This window comes from Callorhinus ursinus, unplaced genomic scaffold (assembly GCF_003265705.2).
Source record: "Callorhinus ursinus isolate GAN/ISIS: 27379988/994484 unplaced genomic scaffold, GSC_fseal_2.0 scaffold34, whole genome shotgun sequence".
Taxonomy (NCBI): Eukaryota; Metazoa; Chordata; class Mammalia; order Carnivora; family Otariidae; genus Callorhinus; species Callorhinus ursinus.
The window spans coordinates 553,911-573,165 of record NW_027397096.1 but is presented as its reverse complement, the minus strand read 5'-3'; the positions used below and the strand labels follow the sequence as shown (position 1 = coordinate 573,165).

Below are 19,255 nucleotides of genomic sequence, written 5' to 3'. Positions count from 1 at the left end.
ATCAACACCGAGACAAAATTCCCCCACCAGCAAAGCTTACAACTCATTGAAAGCTCAGATGAGAGTCAGCATTTTTTAGCAATGAAGTATTTTTAATAAGGTCTGTACATTTTTTTAGATATAATGCTACTGCACATTTACTAGACTATAGCATGTGCATGTAACATATGTACCAGGAAACCATTCATTTAACTTGTTTCATATTGCAATATTCACTTCATTGCTGTGGTCTAGAACCAAATCCACAGTATCTCCAAGGTATGGCTGCATACAGTTTTCACAGCATTCTAAAATTTGAGAGTTGCAGAGTGGTACAAACATTATGTCAACTATAAAAATATGTAGGAGGACACGAACTGGTACTATGTACAAATGAAAATCAGCATGGAACAAATGTGAAATTGTAAACAATATGAGAAATACTCTTAAAAAACATTGTTTTAGTCTCTTTTCAATAAAAATGAGTTAATTTCTTCTCTTCCTTTTATTATCTCTCTCAAACTGCCTGCATCCTAACAGAGCAGACAAAACTGCTGAACCCTATGTTTAAATAAATCATAAATGGACAATGTTTTCCTCCTATGATACCAAGTTCAAAATGGTCAACTCTCACGAGATATGATGGGCTCTAGCAATTTATCCTTCCTAGCAAACATGTACCTTTCATTCAATTTGGGGGCTGCCACTGAACCAGGTATAGGCAGACTTGGAACATAGTGATCAATTTCTCTCCCTGCTGTTCCTGGGCGCCTGCGTGGTTCAGTCAGTTAAGCATCTGCCCTCAGCTCAGGTCATGATCCCAGAGTCCTGGGATCAAACCCTGCATTGGGAATCCCTGCTCAGCGGGGAGCCTGCTTCTCCCTCTGCCTGCCTCTCCCCACCTCTCTCTCTGACAAATAAATAAATAAAATCTTAAATAAAATAATGGTGTTCCTTCAAAACATATTCTTGTAGTTCTGGGGCACCTGGGTGGCTCAGTCAGTTAAGCATCTGAGTGACTCTTGATTTCGGCTCAGGTCATGATCTCAGGGTTGTGAGATGGAGCACCGTATCAGGGCTCCATGCTGGGGAGATGGAGTCTGCTTAAGATTCTCTCTCCCTCTCCCTCTGCCCTACATCCCCCTCCAAAATAAAAATAAAACATACTTTTGTAGTTCGAATGGGACTTCAGAAATAATAGAAATTTACCAATTAAAAGCCTCCTGAAAACAACCTTCCCCATTTCCCTGGTTGGCTCCAGTCCCTCAAAAGCCAACAGTAGATTCTGAAGCAGCCACATGGCCCTGGTTACATCTTTTCACAGTTTCAGTGCTTTGTTACCTCCTTTAAGCTTATTTTACCTATTCAAACTCTTCTCAATGCTCAGTGTAACTTACGTCACTTTCTTCTTCATACCCTATCAGGTCTTTGAAGAAATCAATTTAATGCAGAAATTTATTAACCTTTGGCTTCAGCGATGTGTAAATCTTCTGAGAGGCAAACCACCCAATAATCCAGTTGCTTCCCGCAAATGTATAAACTCACATTTAACAAATTAGGATATTCATTGTTTTGGAATTGGCCTTTAAGTAAAATAAGCAGCTTTAAACACATATAAATCCAAAAGAAAAAGAAAAAAGTATTCTTTATCTGGCAATTTCACTGGGTTTATACACAAAAGAATTGAAAGCAGGGTCTTACGAGATATTTGCATTCCTGTGTTCACAGCAACATTATTCACAATAGCCAAAAGGGGAAAGCAACCCAAATGTCCATCAAAAAATAAATGAATAAACAAAATGTGGTATATACATACAATGGAATATTAATATTATTCAGCCTTAAAAAGGAAGGAAATTGTGATACATGCTCTAACATGGATGAACACTGAGGACACATATGGTAAGTGAAAGAAGCCAGTCACGAAAGGACAAACACTATAAAAAGTCCCCAGAATAATCGAATTCACAGAGACAGAAAGAATCGTGTTTGCCAGACGTTGGGGTGAAAGGAAGGAATGAGGGATTGCTGTTTAATGTGTAGAGAGTTTAAGTTTTATAAGAATGAGTTCTGGAGATTCACTGCATAACAATATAAATGTACTTAACACTTCTAAACTGTACACTTTAATAGTTTTATGTTAAAACTATCAATTTCATGTTATGTGTATTTTATTAAAATTTTAAAAAATCTTCTCTATGTCCCAAACTAAATCCTAGGGTTATAAACCCTTTCACTTTTGAACTACCACATTATCCATCATTTCAACAACACTTGGCAGGGTGAGAAGTCAAGCGAGACAAATAGCACTTTTCGAGTACCTTATGCTGCTTAATTACAGGTGTGTTGTCCGAAATAATTAGCTTTTATTTTATTTTATTTTTTAAAGATTTTATTTATTTATTTTGACAGAGAGAGACACAGCGAGAGAGGGAACACAAGCAGGGGGAGTGGGAGAGGGAGAAGCAGGCTCCCCACTGAGCAGGGAGCCTGATGCGGGGCTCGATCCCAGGACCCCGGGATCATGACCTGAGCCGAAGGCAGACACTTAATGACTGAGCCACCCAGGTGCCCCTGAAATAATTAGCTTTTAAAAAGGAATAGCCTTAATTCTCCTCTGTAACTGGTTAGTGATCTCAGTTTCCCTTCATTAAGTTCTTGACAGCTCAATGTCCTCACATCTGTCATTGTTTGGGAGACTGATTCCAAGAACATAAATTGCATCAAGGACTAGGCAACAAATTTATTCTGGTTCATGGGACAGATCTGAACCCATCTGTTTTCTAATCAAAAGCCATATTTGAATCAGTTTTGTTCCACCACAGTACCATGCCAATGGGAGCAATACAATCATACAGTATTTTCCTCCTTTCTATCCATGTAGTACAAGAAAAACAAATCAATTAGAACCGTAAGAGCATCCTCAGAAACAGGGTCTTTACAGGCTGTGGAATCTGCAATCTTTTCCATCTTTATCTGTTTATTCTTTAGACTACTATGATTACATTTCCTCTAAGTGACATGGTTTCTTCTAGAATTACATGGGGAGAAAATAGTCCTGTGTTGTAATAACTAACTTACCTTAATCTTTTTTTAAGTTGTAAACTGTCATGGATGATCCTTTTAACAAACTCTAATTCACCTCCTTCTGCCATGATTTCTGTGATACCTCCTGTATTTACGGAACTAGGTGGAGGTCTCCGAGGATTTCGAGAGTTTACTCCCTGCACGACAACAACAACATGTGGTGAAATTCTTATACCGTGAGACCAAGTCTTTGACTGTAATCTAGTTCAAAGTAAGAATGCTGAGATGTAATTTAGTTTCCAAATATCATGCTAAATCTAGGATTTAAAAATCATTCAGCCATTGTAATATTACATTTTAAGCAACTGGATTCATGTTAATATTCTTCCCCAGGGTCTTTTTTACCTTCCATCTTTGTGATTTAACATATAAAAACTTTACCTTTTTTATGTAGCCTAATCTGTCACTTTTCTTTATGTTTTGTCTTGGTATCATGCACAGAAAATACTGCACCCAAAGATTATATAAATATTTACTTATGTTTTCTTCTAGTACTCTTATGATCTCACTTTTTAAATTTAAATATTTAATCCCCTCCTACCTCAAATCATATTAAAAAATTAAATAAAGATCTAAATATAAAAGCTAAAATCATAAAATTTCCAAAGAAAACATAGAAGTAAATCTTCATGACCTTCGATTAGGCAATGGTCTCTTAGAGAAATTGTACTCCTTAAAATTTAACTTATAGGCTGCAAAGGACACCAAGAAAGTGAAAATATGAGGTGCCTAGGTGGCTCAGTGGGTTAAGCGTCTGCCTTCGACTCGGGTCATGATCCCAGGGTCTGGGACTGAGCCCTGAGTCAGGCTCCTTACTCAGCCAGGAGCCTTCTTCTCTCTTCTTCCTCTCCTTCTGACCTGCCCCCCCCCAACCCCACGCTTGTGCTCTTGCTCTCACGCTCTCTCTCTAATAAATAAAATCTTAAAAAAAAAAAAAAATGAAAAGACAACCCACAGGAGAAAATGTTTGCAAATAATAAATCTAATAAGGAACTTATGTTTAGAATACATAAAGAATTCTTTTTTTTTTAAACTTTTTTTTTAAAGATTTTATTTATTTATTTATTTGAGAGAGAGAATGAGAGAGAGAGCGAGCATGAGAGGGGGGAGGGTCAGAGGGAGAAGCAGACTCCCCGCTGAGCAGGGAGCCCGATGCGGGACTCGATCCCGGGACTCCAGGATCATGACCTGAGCCGAAGGCAGTCGCTTAACCAACTGAGCCACCCAGGCACCCAAGAATACATAAAGAATTCTTACAACAATAATAAAAAGAAAAATAATCCAATTTTTAAATGGGTAAAGGATCTGAACAGTCATTTCTTGAAAGAATATATACAAATTGCCAATAAGCACATGAAAAGATGTTCAACATAATTAGTCATCAAGGAAATAAACATCAAAACCAAGATGAGATACCACTTCATACCCACTAGGATGGCTATGATTAAGACAATATAATAACAAGTGTTAACAAGCATGTGGAGAAACTGGAAAGTGGAACCCTCATATACTGCTGCTGGTGGAATGAAAAATGATGCAGCCACTTTGGAGAACAGTCTGGCAGTTCTTCAAACAACTAAACAGAGTTACCATTTGACTCAGCAATTCTACTCCTAGGTATATTCGAAGGAGAAATGTCTACACAAACATGTGTACATGAATGCTCACATTAGCATTATTCGTAACAGCCAAAAAGTAAAGACAACCCAAATGTCCATCAATGAATGAATGGATAAGTAAAATGTGGTATTTCCATACAATGGAATACTATTTGGCAATAAAAGGAAATTAAGTACTGATACGGGATGAACCTTGAAAATGTACTATGTTTAGTCAAAGTCAGTAACAAAAGACCACATATTGTATGATTCCACTTACATGAAATGTCCAAAATAGGCAAATCCATAAAGACAGAAAGCAGACTGGTGGTTACCGGGGACTATAGGAGCTGTGGGAAACAGAGTAACTGCTAATGGGGATGGGGGGGTAGGGGAGTGATGAAATCATGTTCTAAAATGGACTGTGATGACAGCTGCACAACTCTGTGAATATACTAAGAATAACTAAATTCTACCCTTTAAGTGGGTAAATTGTATGGCATGTGAATTATATCTCAATAAAACTGATATAAAAAGAAATTTAGTTCTGATGCTAGTAATATTCTATTTCTTCATCTGGATGCTGGTTCCACAGGAGTATTCACTTTGGAAAAGCCAATTTACACTTATGGCATGGGTACCTTTATGTATATATCTTCATATATACATAAAATATACTGCTGCTGGATTTCTCAGATATGTAAGCCAATAAACTTCCTTTATTAAGTCAATATGAATTCAGTCCTCAGGCGCTTGATACCAGAAACATCCTGATATAGCTTCCAAAATAAAAGCTGTTGTCTGCTCTTATCTTTGCAAATGTCAACAAGGTAAGTAAGTCAATTATTTTTTTTTAAGATTTTATTTATTGATTGATTGATCTGAGAGAGAGCATAACCAGGGGGAGCAGCAGAGGGAGAGGGAGAAGCAGGCTCCTCGCTGAGCAGGGAGCCCAACATGGGGCTCCATCCCAGGACCCTGGGATCATGACCTGAGCCAAAAACACAGACGCTTAACCGAATGAGCCACCCAGGTGCCCCTAGTCATTTGTCTTAAAGCAGAAGGTACTTTACCTTGGCTTCCAACTGATTGGCAAAAAAGGGAGGGTTGCACATGCAAAAATCATAGATTATCTCAGATTCTTCTTTAAGAGCATCCATCAGGAGTGTCTTCTGTGGTACTTTTACCACTAGGAGAAAAAATAGGAACTGTTAACTACTATTAATGCTGTGGTAGTTTTCAAATATGACCACAGATTCTATGACACTAGTTTCTTCAATGGGTAGAGTTTAATTTCCCTCTCCTTGAGTATAGGCTATACTCAGTGACTCACTTTTATTGAACAGAATGAATATGAAGTGAAAGGATGTCACTTCTGAGGCTAGGTCATAAAAGAAAAATGGCTTCCTCCTTGCCCTATTTCTTGAATTACTTGCACTAAGAGAAGCCAGGCTGATACACTGTAAGGTTGCTCAAGTAGCCTAGAGGAGAGATCCACGAGAATGAATCTAGCCTACTACCAATGACCAAGTTATATGAACCATCTTGGGAGCAAATCTCTTATCTCCAGTCAATCCTTCAGATGACTGCAAATTCATCAGACTAAACCAGAACCACCCAAGTAGGCCATGCCCAAATTTCCGGCCCACACAATCTATGAGATATTTGTTTAAAGTTGCTAGATTTTGGAGTAATTTGTAACACAGAAATGGACAACTGAAAAACACATTAACAATGTTAGTATCTCCCCTTATAATGATATGCTTAACACTAGTAAGAAAAGCCTTGTTTTTCCATAAAGAGACATAAATTCTCTTTAATGAAAAAAAGCAAATATGAACAGCTCTTCAAATATACAGTAAGCATAAAATTAAAAGTAACTGGTCACTAAGGGGACTTGACTATCTGTGGCACAGTTCCATGTACTGAAATAAAAAAGATGGTACACTTTAATCAACAGCAGGGTTTCCCTTTTAAAATCTTGGTGACGGGGCACCTGGGTAGCTCAGTTGGTTAAGTGTCCGACTCTTGGTTTCAGCTCAGGTTACGATCCCAGGGTAGGAATATCGAGCCCCACATCAGGCTCCCTGCTCGGCAGGGAGTCTGCTTTTCTCCCTCTCCCTCTGCCCCTCCCTCCACTCGTGCTCTCTCTAAAGTGATAAAAAATAAAATCTTGGTGACTAGGTTACTTCATGTACAGTTGATTTCCACTATTCGTGGTAGTTATGTTTTATAAAGTCACCATGAACACTGAACTGGAACCAATGGCTCCTAAGAGAAATGTAAGGTTAGGTAACTATGAGCCTCTGGTCAAACAGTCTCAACAACTGATCAATATATAATTTTATTTTATGTGTATTTCTGTTTAAAGACACTTTATTTATTTTTAAAAGACTCCTTATTTTAACATACACTGCTGATTCATTAATACTGAAATGATGGCCCACAGCACTAGAACTCATGTCTGAATGAAGCTTATCTAACACATGTATTTTCCCTGTAAGGTTTGTCACATTCTTCTTATATTGAAGGAACATCTACTAGATACCACTTAAGCAGTTTCTTTAGGGGCCATTTTAAACAGCAAAATCACCAAGAAAAAGTACAAAAATGAAAAAAAAAGTGACATTAAATAGACTATGAAAAGGACACTTGTTTATAGCAGAGAGCTGAAACAAAAAGGCAGAGCATCACCTTGTTCAATTTCAGCTGGGAACGTGCGTGTTGGATGACTCAAATTTTTTGCCACTCTGCACATGTCTGTAAATGACCCTAAAAGTACCTCGATTATTGATTTTGGGGTTAAACATAACCCCAAGCAGGGAAATTCACAAATACAGAATCCACAAATTATGAGGATCGACTGTATTTACCATATTTCCTTCTGAGTTAACTCTGATAACAAAGCTGAAAACCCCGTTACAATGTACCTTATTTTTTCTGTTCTACTTGTTTCATTTATTTTCTTCTTCCAAGATTTTATTTAAACTCAAGTTAGTTAACATATAGTGTAGTATTAGTTTCAGTAGAATTTAGTGATTCATCACTTACATATAACACCCAGTGCTCATCACAATTGCCCTCCTTAATTCCCATCACCCATTTAGCCCATCCCTCACCCACCTCCCCTACAGCAACCCTCAGTTTGTTCTCCATCGTTAAGAGTCTCTTATGGTTTGCCTCCCTCTCTGTTTTATCTTATTTTATTTTTCCTTCCACAATATACCATATTTTTTAAAAATTACCAAAGTCTGTATATTAAAGCAAAAAATGAGATGTGTTAAATTATAAAAACAGATTATTAAACAGTGCTTGAAAGGGGTATTTATTCTATAGAGCTAACCTTTTATAAGATCAGACAAATTATTCTGTTCCACATTTTTCTTCGCATAGTTGAAGCACATGTCATCTACTTCTGTTGCAAGGAAATACCAGCCATTTAAGGTTGTTCCAAGTAAAGGATAGATGCAGGATGCCCCAGTACCTAGTAAAACGAAAATGCAGAACATGTTGCACACACCAGAGGGAGAGGTGAGAATAACAAGCCAAAACACCATTCTTCTCTTCTTAGAATTCTTGTAACCTTAACAGTTTAAGTCCTAAGCTGGTACCTGATTACATACATACTGTAGCTGCTGGGTTCTCTAGTCATTTCAGGTATGTCAGTCTTACCTCATAATTGGATTCAAATTTCTTAGAGGACAGCATCCTCTTCTTTTGTATGTTGTATTTAAAATGAAGTGTGCTACCAGGCTGGTGATCAAGGACTACAGGACTGATTAAAAATTATCAAAACACGTTAATTTACTTTATAAAATTTTTCATTTTAAATCTCACACAAAACTCGATTTTCTTAAATGAAATCAAAGCTTAAAATAGATCAATGTATATCCCGTTCCCCCAAAGCAGAAAAAAATACATAGGATGTAAAATTTTTAAGATTATTTAAATGACCAATTCCCCACATATCTGTAAGTTGTTACTTCAAGGAAATCAAAGTTAAAACAAAAAAAAACTAAAAACAACAACCACAACAAAAACAACTAAAGAGAGATTTCATTTCTTAGATGTGATGACATAGAAAGACATCTGATCCAGATCCAAAACATCAATCACTGCTTGCCCCACCATGGTTTCAAGGGAGACATTTGAAGGCAAATGTTCCAGGCAAAAATCACTCTTTGACAACTAGGGTTTGGTCCTAAACTTGTATCCCCCAAACATAGACTGGACTATATACTAACCACAAATACTGCTTTTATGACCACTGACTAATATTGGCCAATAAGATCCAAAGCACACATTCAAGAGAAGAAAAGCCAGTGATTCTCCTGAAGGCCTATGGTGGTCAGCACCTACCAGCCACTCCAGGCCTGCTCTCCCCTGACCACATCTTGGTGCCAGTCTAGTCTTATAAGGATTTGGCAAGAAGAGATGAGGGCTAGAGATACTCTTCACCCAGAGGAAACCCAGGGTCATCGTACTGCTTCTTCATTAAGTATTCTGAACAAGATGATAAAAGACAGGACAAAAGGGGCGCCTGGGTGGCTCAGTTGCTTAAGCATCTGCCTTCGGCTCAGGTCATGATCCCAGGGGTTCTGGGATCGAGTCCTACATCGGACTCCTTGCTCAGCAGTTGCTTCTCCCTCTGCCTGCTGCTCCCCCTGCTTCTGCTCACTCACTCTCTCTCTCTCTGACAAAATCTTAAAAAAAAGAAAAAGGACAATAACTAACAGCCCTTTGACAGTCACCATGACTGCTATACTTCCTATCATGTTTACTTATATCATCCTGGCCCTGAAGCTACTGGGCAAACACCTCCTTGGGGATGTATGAGGTAGTGAAGGAACGGGTGGTAAAGGGAACTCAAGCTCCTCTCAGAGGCCACAATTATTTAGTCCCTGCTAGCCATTCTGGTAAGCCAGAGTCATTAAGAGTAAGGAAGAAGCTCTGTAGGAAAAAAATACCTGGACCAGATGCCAAGCCTTGATTCTCACACAACTGCCTTTCTCTTCATACTTCAATTCATTTAAAAGCAAACAGCAAAAAAGAAAAAGTACTTTTCTTCAACTGCCCAAAGATCAGGTACCTCCACGGTAAAAAATACAGGTAAAGGACCTGTCCTCTGCCAAAAAAATCAAATTTCTCAATTCTTAAGACCAAAAAAACTTGAGGGGCGCCTGGGTGGCTCGGTCGTTAGGCGTCTGCCTTCGGCTCAGGTCATGATCCCAGGGTCCTGGGATCGAGTCCCACATTGGGCTCCCTGCTCAGCGGGAAGCCTGCTTCTCCCTCTCCCACTCCCCCTGCTTGTGTTCCTGCTCTCACTGTCTCTCTCTGTCAAATAAATAAATAAAATCTTAAAAAAAAAACAAAAACAAAAAACAACTGCCACAGTAAGGACAAAGCTAAAATCTTTAAAAAAAAAAAAGACCAAAAAGACTTGAATTCTAACACCCTCAGAAAGCTGAATGACATTTTAAAATGGGTAATAATCCTTGTAATGATAAATAAAAATGTAAAGTGTATAATCATAGAATTAAAGCAAACTGATGGAGTCTGGGGGAAGAATTTATGTAAAATCCTAATTAGAATGAATGTGATTTCAGCAACAGTGCCCCTTGTGAAGAGCTAAAATCCATTAACCTCCTATATCCTCAAGTGTTACTTTAGACAATTTGGGGCATAATTAAAATAAATTAGTACCAAGTAGGCTCTTATGCTTTTTAAGCTTTCTATACCCATCAGCCAATCTGCCATGAACATAAAAGGGCAGAGCTTTTGTTAAACCCCTCATTTTTACATAGTGCTTAGCTCATATGGGGCGTTCAGAGACTGAATGTTGAAGAATGATGTATTTAGGGGCACCTGGGTGGCTGAGTCAGTTGAGCGTCTACCTTCAGCTCGGGTCATGATCTCCAGGTCCTGGGATCGAGCCCCACATCAGGCTCCCTGCTCAACAGCAAGTCTGCTTCTCCCTCTCCCTCTGTGATCTCTCTTGCTCTCACACTCTAATACATAAATAGTATTTTTTTCTTTAAAGATTTTTTATTTATTTATTTGACAGAGAGAGACACAGCGAGAGAGGGAACATAATCGGGGAAGTGGGAGAGGGAGAAGCAGGCTTCCCACAGAGCAAGGAGCCCAATGCGGGGCTCGGTGACCTGAGCTGAAGGCAGACGCTTAACAACTGAGCCACCCAGGTGCCCCAATAAATATATTTTTAAAAAAGAAAAGAATGATGTATTTATCCATGAACATTCAATAAATTATTTATTGGACACCTACTATGTGCCAGAAACTTTGCTGGGCCTTGGGATATTATAGTAAAGCACAAAAGTAACAGGCTCTGCACTTGGTAATCTAGTGGTCAAGAAAGACATTAATCAGACAAGTGAATGTGTGGTTAAAAATAAATCAAATACCATGAAGGAAGAAACATGGTTTTCTAAAGCTCATAATCAAGAAAACTGTCTTCTGCTGGAAGGTCAGAGAAGGCTTTCTTGAGGAAATAAGGCTTGAGTTGACAACTACAGGATAAATGAGATTAACAAGGTAACGGTGGTGAAGTTACAGGCAGAGGGAACAACAGTACAAAGGCCTAAAATCATGGTGTCTTACTTATCAGAAGATCTAAAGACCACAAGTGTAAAAAACAAGGAAGCACACTGGATGAGGCTTAGAGAAGCTCAAAGAAGAGGGCAGGGAACAGACAATGGACATGCTAACAGATCAAGTTAGGGTATTGGGTGTTTCTCACAGAAGCAATAGGAAGTCATTAAAGTGATAAACATGTGACCAGGTATGGTACAGAGTTTCTGAAAAATGAAATGGAGAGGAAACAGAGTAGATGAGAAGAGTAGTTAAAAAGTAATTCTGGGGATGCCTGGGTGGCTCAGTTGGTTAAGCATCTGCCTTCAGCTCAGGTCATGATCCCGGGGTGCTGGGATTAAGTCCCATGTTGGGCTCCTTGCTCAGTGGGGAGCCAGCTTCTCCCTCTGCCTGCACGCATGTGCTCTCTCTCTCTCTGACAAATAAATAAAATCTTAAACAAAAAAGTAATTCCTTAGACCATGAGAGATGACAGTGATTTGGACTGAGATGGTGACACTGGAAATGGAGAGAAGTAGATGATTTAAGAAATATATTTTTTTAAAGATTTATTTATTTATTTGTCAGAGAGAGAGACAGACAGAAGGCACAAGCAGGCTGAGCAGGAGGCAGAGGGAGAAGCAGACTCCCCAATGAGCAAGGAGCAGGACTTAATCCCAGCACCCCAGGATCATGACCTGAGCTGAAGGCAGACATTTAACCAACTGAGCCACCCAGGCATCCCAAAAAATATTTGAGAGACAAAACCAGCAGGGCATGTATTGAATGGAGCACTGGGTGTTATACACAATGAATCAGGGAACACTACATCAAAAACTAATGACGTAATATATGGTGATTAACATAACATAATAAAATTAAAAAAAAAACAACAGGAAATGATGATAGACAGTCTTGGTGAGAATGGGGAGATGTATCAAGGAATATCAAGGATGACAGGGTGGACTGTGGTAGATTCATTGAAATAAGGAATGAAGAAAGAGGACCAAGATCAGAAAGAAAAGAGTATGAGTCTGGTCTTGGACATGGCAAAGTCTGAGATGTTCTTGAGATATCCGTATTTCTGACATTTGGGACTAGAGCTCAAGATCTGAGTAGGCAGAATACATAAATTTGTGGGTTATTTGCATGGAGGTGGAAAATAGTCATAGATGTGGATGAAATTGCCTAGAGTTAGGATGCTGAATAAGAAAGGGCTAGGGGCGCCTGGGTGGCTCAGATGGTTAAGCGTCTGCCTTCAGCTCAGGTCATGATCCCAGGGTCCTGGGACTGAGTCCCGCATCGGGCTCCTGCTAGGCGGGGAGCCTGCTTCTCTCCCTGCCTCTGCCTCTCTCTCTCTCTGACTCTCATGAATAAATAAATAAAAACATTAAAAAAAAAAAAGGGCTAAAAACAGGGCACACCTGGGTGGCTCAGTCGATTAGGCATCTACCAGGGTCCTGGGATCGAGCCCTGCATCCGGCTCCCTGCTAGACGGGGAGTCTGCTTCTTCCTCTGCCCCTCCCCCTTGCTCATGCTCTCTCTCTCAAAAGTAAATAAAATCTTAAAAAAAAGAGAGAATTTAAAACCATATATACCTATGTCAATTCCTCTTCGGAGAGTATTTTTGTCAGAGTCCTGATGACCAATCAGATCTTCCACCCAATGAATGTAGTTGAGTCTCAAGGGAACTGTAGGAATCAGTCTTTCCAACGGGATATCAATAGAAAGTCCAAAATCTTCCTTTAGAAGAGTACAGGTCAGAGCTCTGACTGCTTCTGGGTCTTTAAAATTAAGACTGAGGAGTGGAGAAAAAGAAAGAAAACTGATTAGTAAGATTCACGGTGCTATACAAGCTCTATGGCGGCCAGACAGTACCAAACACCCACTTGGATTTCTAGGAGACCACACATACATAGCTATGTAGAGCATTCAGCGCAGTGACAAACACATATGGGTGCTTAACACAGTCACAGTATATGAAAGGCAGTATAGATTTCCACTGAAAACACTGCATTTTCATACAAGGAACATGGAGGACAGGAGTGCCTCTGCTCCAATTCCTGCCCAATTGTCTCCTTACTTAGTTAATGTGACTTTGGACAAGTTATTTAACCTCCATGGGACTATTTCCTCAGCTGTAAAATGGGGATAATAATACCTGTATCATAGTGTTGCTGTGAGATAACCTGAGAAAAGTTAGCATAATGCCCAGTACATAGTAACTATTATACAAACACTGGCTATTTTTACTATTATCATTAACATCATTTGACTTTAGCACTTTTTAAAAATCATATTTAAAAGTGGAAAGAAAGCAGTATAAAATGCTTAATAATGAAAACAGGGTAAGACTTAAATATTATAGATAACAATTTTAAAATGTATTTTTAGCAGCTTTACTGAGGTATAATTTACATAAAATTCATAAGTATACAATTCAACAGTTTTTATTATATTAAGAGTTGGACAACCATCACTACAATCCAGTTTTAGAACACTTCCATCACCCCAAAAAAGATACCTCGTGCCCATTTGCAAGCCATTCCTTATTTCCACTGTCAGCTCTAGGCAACCACTAATGTACTTTCTGTCTCCACAGATTTGCTTCTTGTGGACATTTTAACTAAATGAAATCATACACTATGTGGCCTTTATGTCTCGATTCTTTTACTTACCACAACCTTTGAGGTTCACCCATAGTGTAACATGTATCAGTACTTCATTCCTTTACATGGCCAAATAACATTCCATTATAGGAATAACCGCATTAGTGGTTTGTTTATCCATTCACCACTTAATGAACATTTGGATTCTTTCACTTTTTGGCTCTCATGAACAATGGCACTTTAAATATTCTCATGCAAGTGTTCGTATGATATTACTCATATATGATATTTACATTTAACTTTTTAAGAAACTTGTGCCAATATAATTATTTTAATGTTAAAATGTTCCTAAAGTGGAAACCTTAAAACAAAACTGAAGACCTTATTTATAAATGGGGCAATGAAAAGAGAGCAGAAAGCCAGTAGATGGGACTGAAACTAAGAAAGGAGCTTTGAGGGGTGCCTGGGTGGCTCAGTCATTAAGCGTCTGCCTTCAGCTCAGGTCATGATCCCAGGGGTCCTGGGATCGAGCCCCATATCAGGCTCCCTGCTCGGCGGGAAGCCTGCTTCTCCCTCTCCCACTCCCCCTGCTTGTGTTCCCTCTCTCACTGTCTCTTTCTCTGTCAAGTAAATAAGTAAGATCTTTAAAAAAAAAAAAAAAAGGAGCTTTGAAACTGCTCTAAATTCTGGCCTAAAGTTGTATGTTCCCATCTTAGCCATCAATTGACCAATCATTCTGAAAAACTCAATGCCCAGATGGAAGGAAGAGCGCTTTATCCACCTGGATACCATGGAAACTTCAGGGAGATACCATGGACCCAAGCTCCACCATCACCCACAGCAAAAATATTCTAGAGTATGGGAGTTCAGAAATCTGGACTCTAATCTAGAGTCTGCAATCAACTAGCCATGGATTGAAGGTCACTTCAATTCTTAGGTCTCAGTTTCTCCATCTATAAAACTAAGGAATTAAGACATAATAAAAATCCAAACAATGCTTCCAGGTAAAATTTTAAGGGTTTATGATGCATACTATGAATTAGTAAAATGGTATTCACTTAAATATTTGTAGAGCAAATTACAGAGACGTGGAACAATCAATAGTTACCGAAGACACAGGATAACCAAACACCAGTAAACATTTCCATTATCCTCCAGTCTGATACCTAACAAAATCTTTATTCTTCTGCTTTATAATAGTAAGCATTTAATAACACTATTAAACATATATTAAGGAATATACAATCAATGGTTGTAGATGACATGATCTACTCTTTATTTTTTTAAGGGTGGGTGCAGAGGGAGAAAGAATCTTAAGCAGGCTACACTCCCAGCATGGAGCCAACACAGGGCTCAATCTCAACCCTGAGAGACATGATCTACCCTTTAAAAAAACTGTTCAGAAAAACACAATTTTAGTAAGTAAAAGAATTTGCAAAGAGTGATGATGAGCAGGATTAGATTTCAGGAATATATACAAAATTTGTTATCTATACAAAAACTGCACTCTATTACTTGAATATATGGTTTCTTATGACCTTTAAGAATGCTTCAGGGTTGGGAACCTGGGTGGCTCAGTCAGTTAAGCATCTGAATCTTGATTTTGGTTCAGGTCATGCTCTCAGGGTCCTGGGATGGAGCCCCACATCGGGCTCCCTGCTCAGCAGGGAGTCTGCTTCTCCCTCTCCCTTTGCCCTCCCCACCCCAGCTCGTGCTCATTCTCACTCTCAAATAAATAAAATCTTAAAACAAAACAAAACAGGGAGCCTGGGTGGCTCAGTTGGTTAAGCGACTGCCTTCGGCTCAGGCCATGATCCTGGAGCCCCAGGATCGAGTCCCACATCGGGCTCCCTGCTGAGCAGGGAGTCTGCTTCTCCCTCTGACCCTCTTCCCTCTTGTGCTCTCTATCTTTCATTGTCTCTCTCTCAAATAAATAAATAAAATCTTTATAAAAAAACCAAAACCAAAAACAAAAACAAAACAAAACAAAAACAAAAACAAGAATGTTTCAGGGTACTAGTTTGTAGTAAAAAAGTAAAAGATATTAAGAACAAAGCTTTCACTGGGAGCGTAAACTGGCGCAGCCACTATGGAAAACAGTATGGTGGTTCCTCAAAAAATTAAAAATAGAACTACTGAGAGAGAGAGAGAGAGAGAGAGACAAACCAAGAAACAGACTCTTAACTAGAGAACTGATGGTTACCATCAGAGGTCTGAAATAGGTGATAGGGATTAAGGAATGAACATGCTGGGATGAGTACTGAATAATGTATAGAACTGTTGAAACGCTATTATTATATACCTGGAAACTAATATAAAACTGTAATATAAACTATACTGGAATTAAAAAAAAAATAGAACTACCATATGGGCCAGCAATTCCACTTCTGAGTATCCAAAGAAAATGAAAACACTAACTCAAAAAGATATATGCACCCCTAAGTTCACTGCAGCATTATTTACAATAGTTAAGACATGTAAACAACCTACATGTCCATCGATGAATAAATGGATTAAAAAATGTGAAACCACACACACACACACACACACACACAGAGGAATACTATTCAGCCATAAATGAGTGAAATCTTGCCATGTGCAACAATGGTGGACCTTGGCACCGTGCCAAGTAAAATGGATCAGACAGAGAAAGGCAAATATCGTATCATCTCACTTAAATGCAGAATCTAAAATGAAAAACAAAAAACACCTCATAGGGGTGCCTGGGAGGTTCAGTCAGTAGAGCATGCAACTCCTGATCTTAGGGTTGAGCCCAAGCCCCACACTGTGGGTAGAGTTTATTTAAAAAACAAAAACAAAAAAACCCCGTCATAGATAGGAAACAGATTGGTGGTTGCCAGAGGCAGGGGGTGGGTGAAATGGCGAAGGGGGTCAAAAGGTATAGATTTCCACTTATAAAATAAATAAGTCATGGAGATGTAATGCACAGCATGGTGGCTACAGTAAATACTATATTGCAAATTTGAAAGTTGCTAAGAGAATCTTAAAAGTTCTCATCACAAGAAAAATTTTGTGACTATATGATGACAGATATACTTATTGTGATCCTTTTTGATATATACAAATATTGAACCATCAGGTTATATACCTAAAACTGATGTCAGTTATACCTCAGTTTTAAAAAATGAAATTTTAATATAATCTATAGCAAACAGAAAGAAGATGGCTATCGTGGAATCTCAAAAGATATATCAGAACCTAGAAGCAATGAGCATACCTAGTGTTCCAAATCTTGGTTTCCAAATACCACTCCCACTAAAAGGAATCAGAGGTCCTTAGCTGAATGGCTATTTCAGGTATGAAGTAGGAGAAAGTTTAAGATGAGCCTGGAACACTTTGTTATATCAGAAAACAGGACATGCTCAAAGATGAGGGAAGTCAAAAGGACATGGGCCAGTCAATGAGGCTCCCACTGACCAAATCTGGCACAATTTGAATGAAGAATGCTATCAAGGGATCATAGCCACAGAATAAAAGAAAGATACAAGAGTCCATACTTACATAAATAAATGGGGGAGAAAACACAGCTCTTATTTACAGTGGGATGATAATGAACAAATGTAGAAGAAATGAAGGAGCTAGAAAATTACACTTGGCAATCACCATGTTCCTGTTTCAATTAAGATTCATCAACGGGGATGCCTGGGTGGCTCAGTCATTAGGCGTCTGCCTTCCGCTCAGGTCATGATCCCAGGCTTCTGGGATCGAGCCCCACATCGGGCTCCCTGCTCCGCGGGAAGCCTGCTTCTCCTCCCACTCCCCCTGCTTGTGTTCCCTCTCTCTCTGTGTCTCTGTCAAATAAATAAATAAAATCTTTAAGTAAAAAAAAAGAATCATCAATGGATGCTAAAAACAGTAGATAAAAGTTCAATGACAAACAGTATTTACAAGGTCTCAAAGTACTTCCCCACAAATTATCAATTACAAAGGAGAAAACAGTAACTCTATAATGAAGAAATCTGATGAATACCACCTTATGCGATCAAAGTTAACACCACTAATTATGGGACAAACTGACATCATATGCTTCAATGAAACATCAAGAAGGACAAAACAGGGGCACCTGGGTAGCTCAGGTGGTTAAGCATGTGGCTCAGTCAGTTGAGCATGTGCCTTCTGCTCAGGTCATGATCCCTGGGATCAAGCCCCACATTAGGCTCCCTGCTCAGCGGGGAGCCTGCTTCTCCCTCTGTCTGCCACTCCCCCTGCTTGTGCTCTCTCTCTCAATGACAATAAATAAATAAAATCTTAAAAAAAAAAAAGCATGCAAAATGAAATGGAATTCAGGAATGAGACAGTGGTGATAATAGCACAATACTGTCCACATACTAAAAACCACTGATTTATACAATTTAAAAAGGTGAATTTTACAGTATGTGAACTATATCAAAATAAATAAAATGAACATGAAGTTAAAAATCAGAGAAAAAATAATTGGGGCACCTGGGTGGCTCAGTCAGTTAAGCGTCTGACTCTTGGTTTCAGCTCAGGTCGTGATCTCAGGGTCATGGGATCAAGCCCCGCCTCCAGAGCCCTGCCTCGGTGGGGAGTCTGCTTGTCCCTTTCCCTCCACCTCTGCCACTGCCTGCCAAGTCCCCACCCCCACCGCTCATGCTCTCTCTCTCAAATAAATAAATCTTAAAAAAAAAAAAAGCTAGAGAAAAAATAATATGGGAGAGGCAGATAACAGAGACCCCTCATACACAGAATTGGTGTTCCTGAATAAGAGACCCAAAGAAGATAATCCCCTCTCCTCAAAAGATTAACCGAGCCCTTAGAAGAAAAACCAATTCAGAATTAGCAATACCAACACATATACCAGAAAAGTACTAGACTTTAAGGATTAAGAGAAAAAAAACTACACATCTAGGAAAAAAGTTAAACCACCTATTGGGGAAAGAAGGGCAGCAAGGTAAAATGACTGGCTTCAGGGGGGTGCGTGGCTCAGTGGGCAGAGCAAGCGACTCCCCTTGATCTCGGGGTTGTAAATTCAAGCTCCACACTGGGCACAGAGATTACTTAAAAAATAAAATCTTAAACAAACAGAAAAGACTGGCTTCAGACTTCCACAGCACTATTCAATAGCAGAAAAGAAAAGGACACAGACTACAAAGCCCTTGGTGGGGGGGAAATGTCACTCAACAATTTTATACTTAGCAAAATTGTACTTTAAGTATGACAACACATAAACAATTTTATACTTAGCAAAACTGTACAAGTATGACATTTTTTGAGCATACAAGAACTCAAGGAACATAGCTTCCATGATCCCTTTGTGGAAAAAAACAATCCTAATGGAAAAGTTCAACCAACCAAGGGACAAAGAAAGAAACTAGGGCAGGGGCACCTGGGTGGCTCAGTCGGTTAAGCAGC

The 19,255-nt window shown here is 39.1% G+C and overlaps 1 protein-coding gene across 2 annotated transcripts in view; it reads right to left on the bottom strand.

The window, feature by feature from the left end:
* Nucleotides 1–19,255, bottom strand: part of METTL16 (methyltransferase 16, RNA N6-adenosine) — an 84,600-nt gene that overhangs the window by 39,249 nt on the left and 26,096 nt on the right. For both annotated transcript variants that reach the window (XM_025851232.2, XM_073879261.1), the window contains exons 3-6: nucleotides 12,851–13,050; nucleotides 8,008–8,148; nucleotides 5,738–5,853; nucleotides 3,061–3,203 (exon numbers count right to left, since the gene is read on the bottom strand). In XM_025851232.2, coding sequence (XP_025707017.1) covers nucleotides 3,061–3,203; nucleotides 5,738–5,853; nucleotides 8,008–8,148; nucleotides 12,851–13,050 — 600 coding nt within the window. The remainder of the gene's footprint in view (nucleotides 1–3,060; nucleotides 3,204–5,737; nucleotides 5,854–8,007; nucleotides 8,149–12,850; nucleotides 13,051–19,255) is intronic.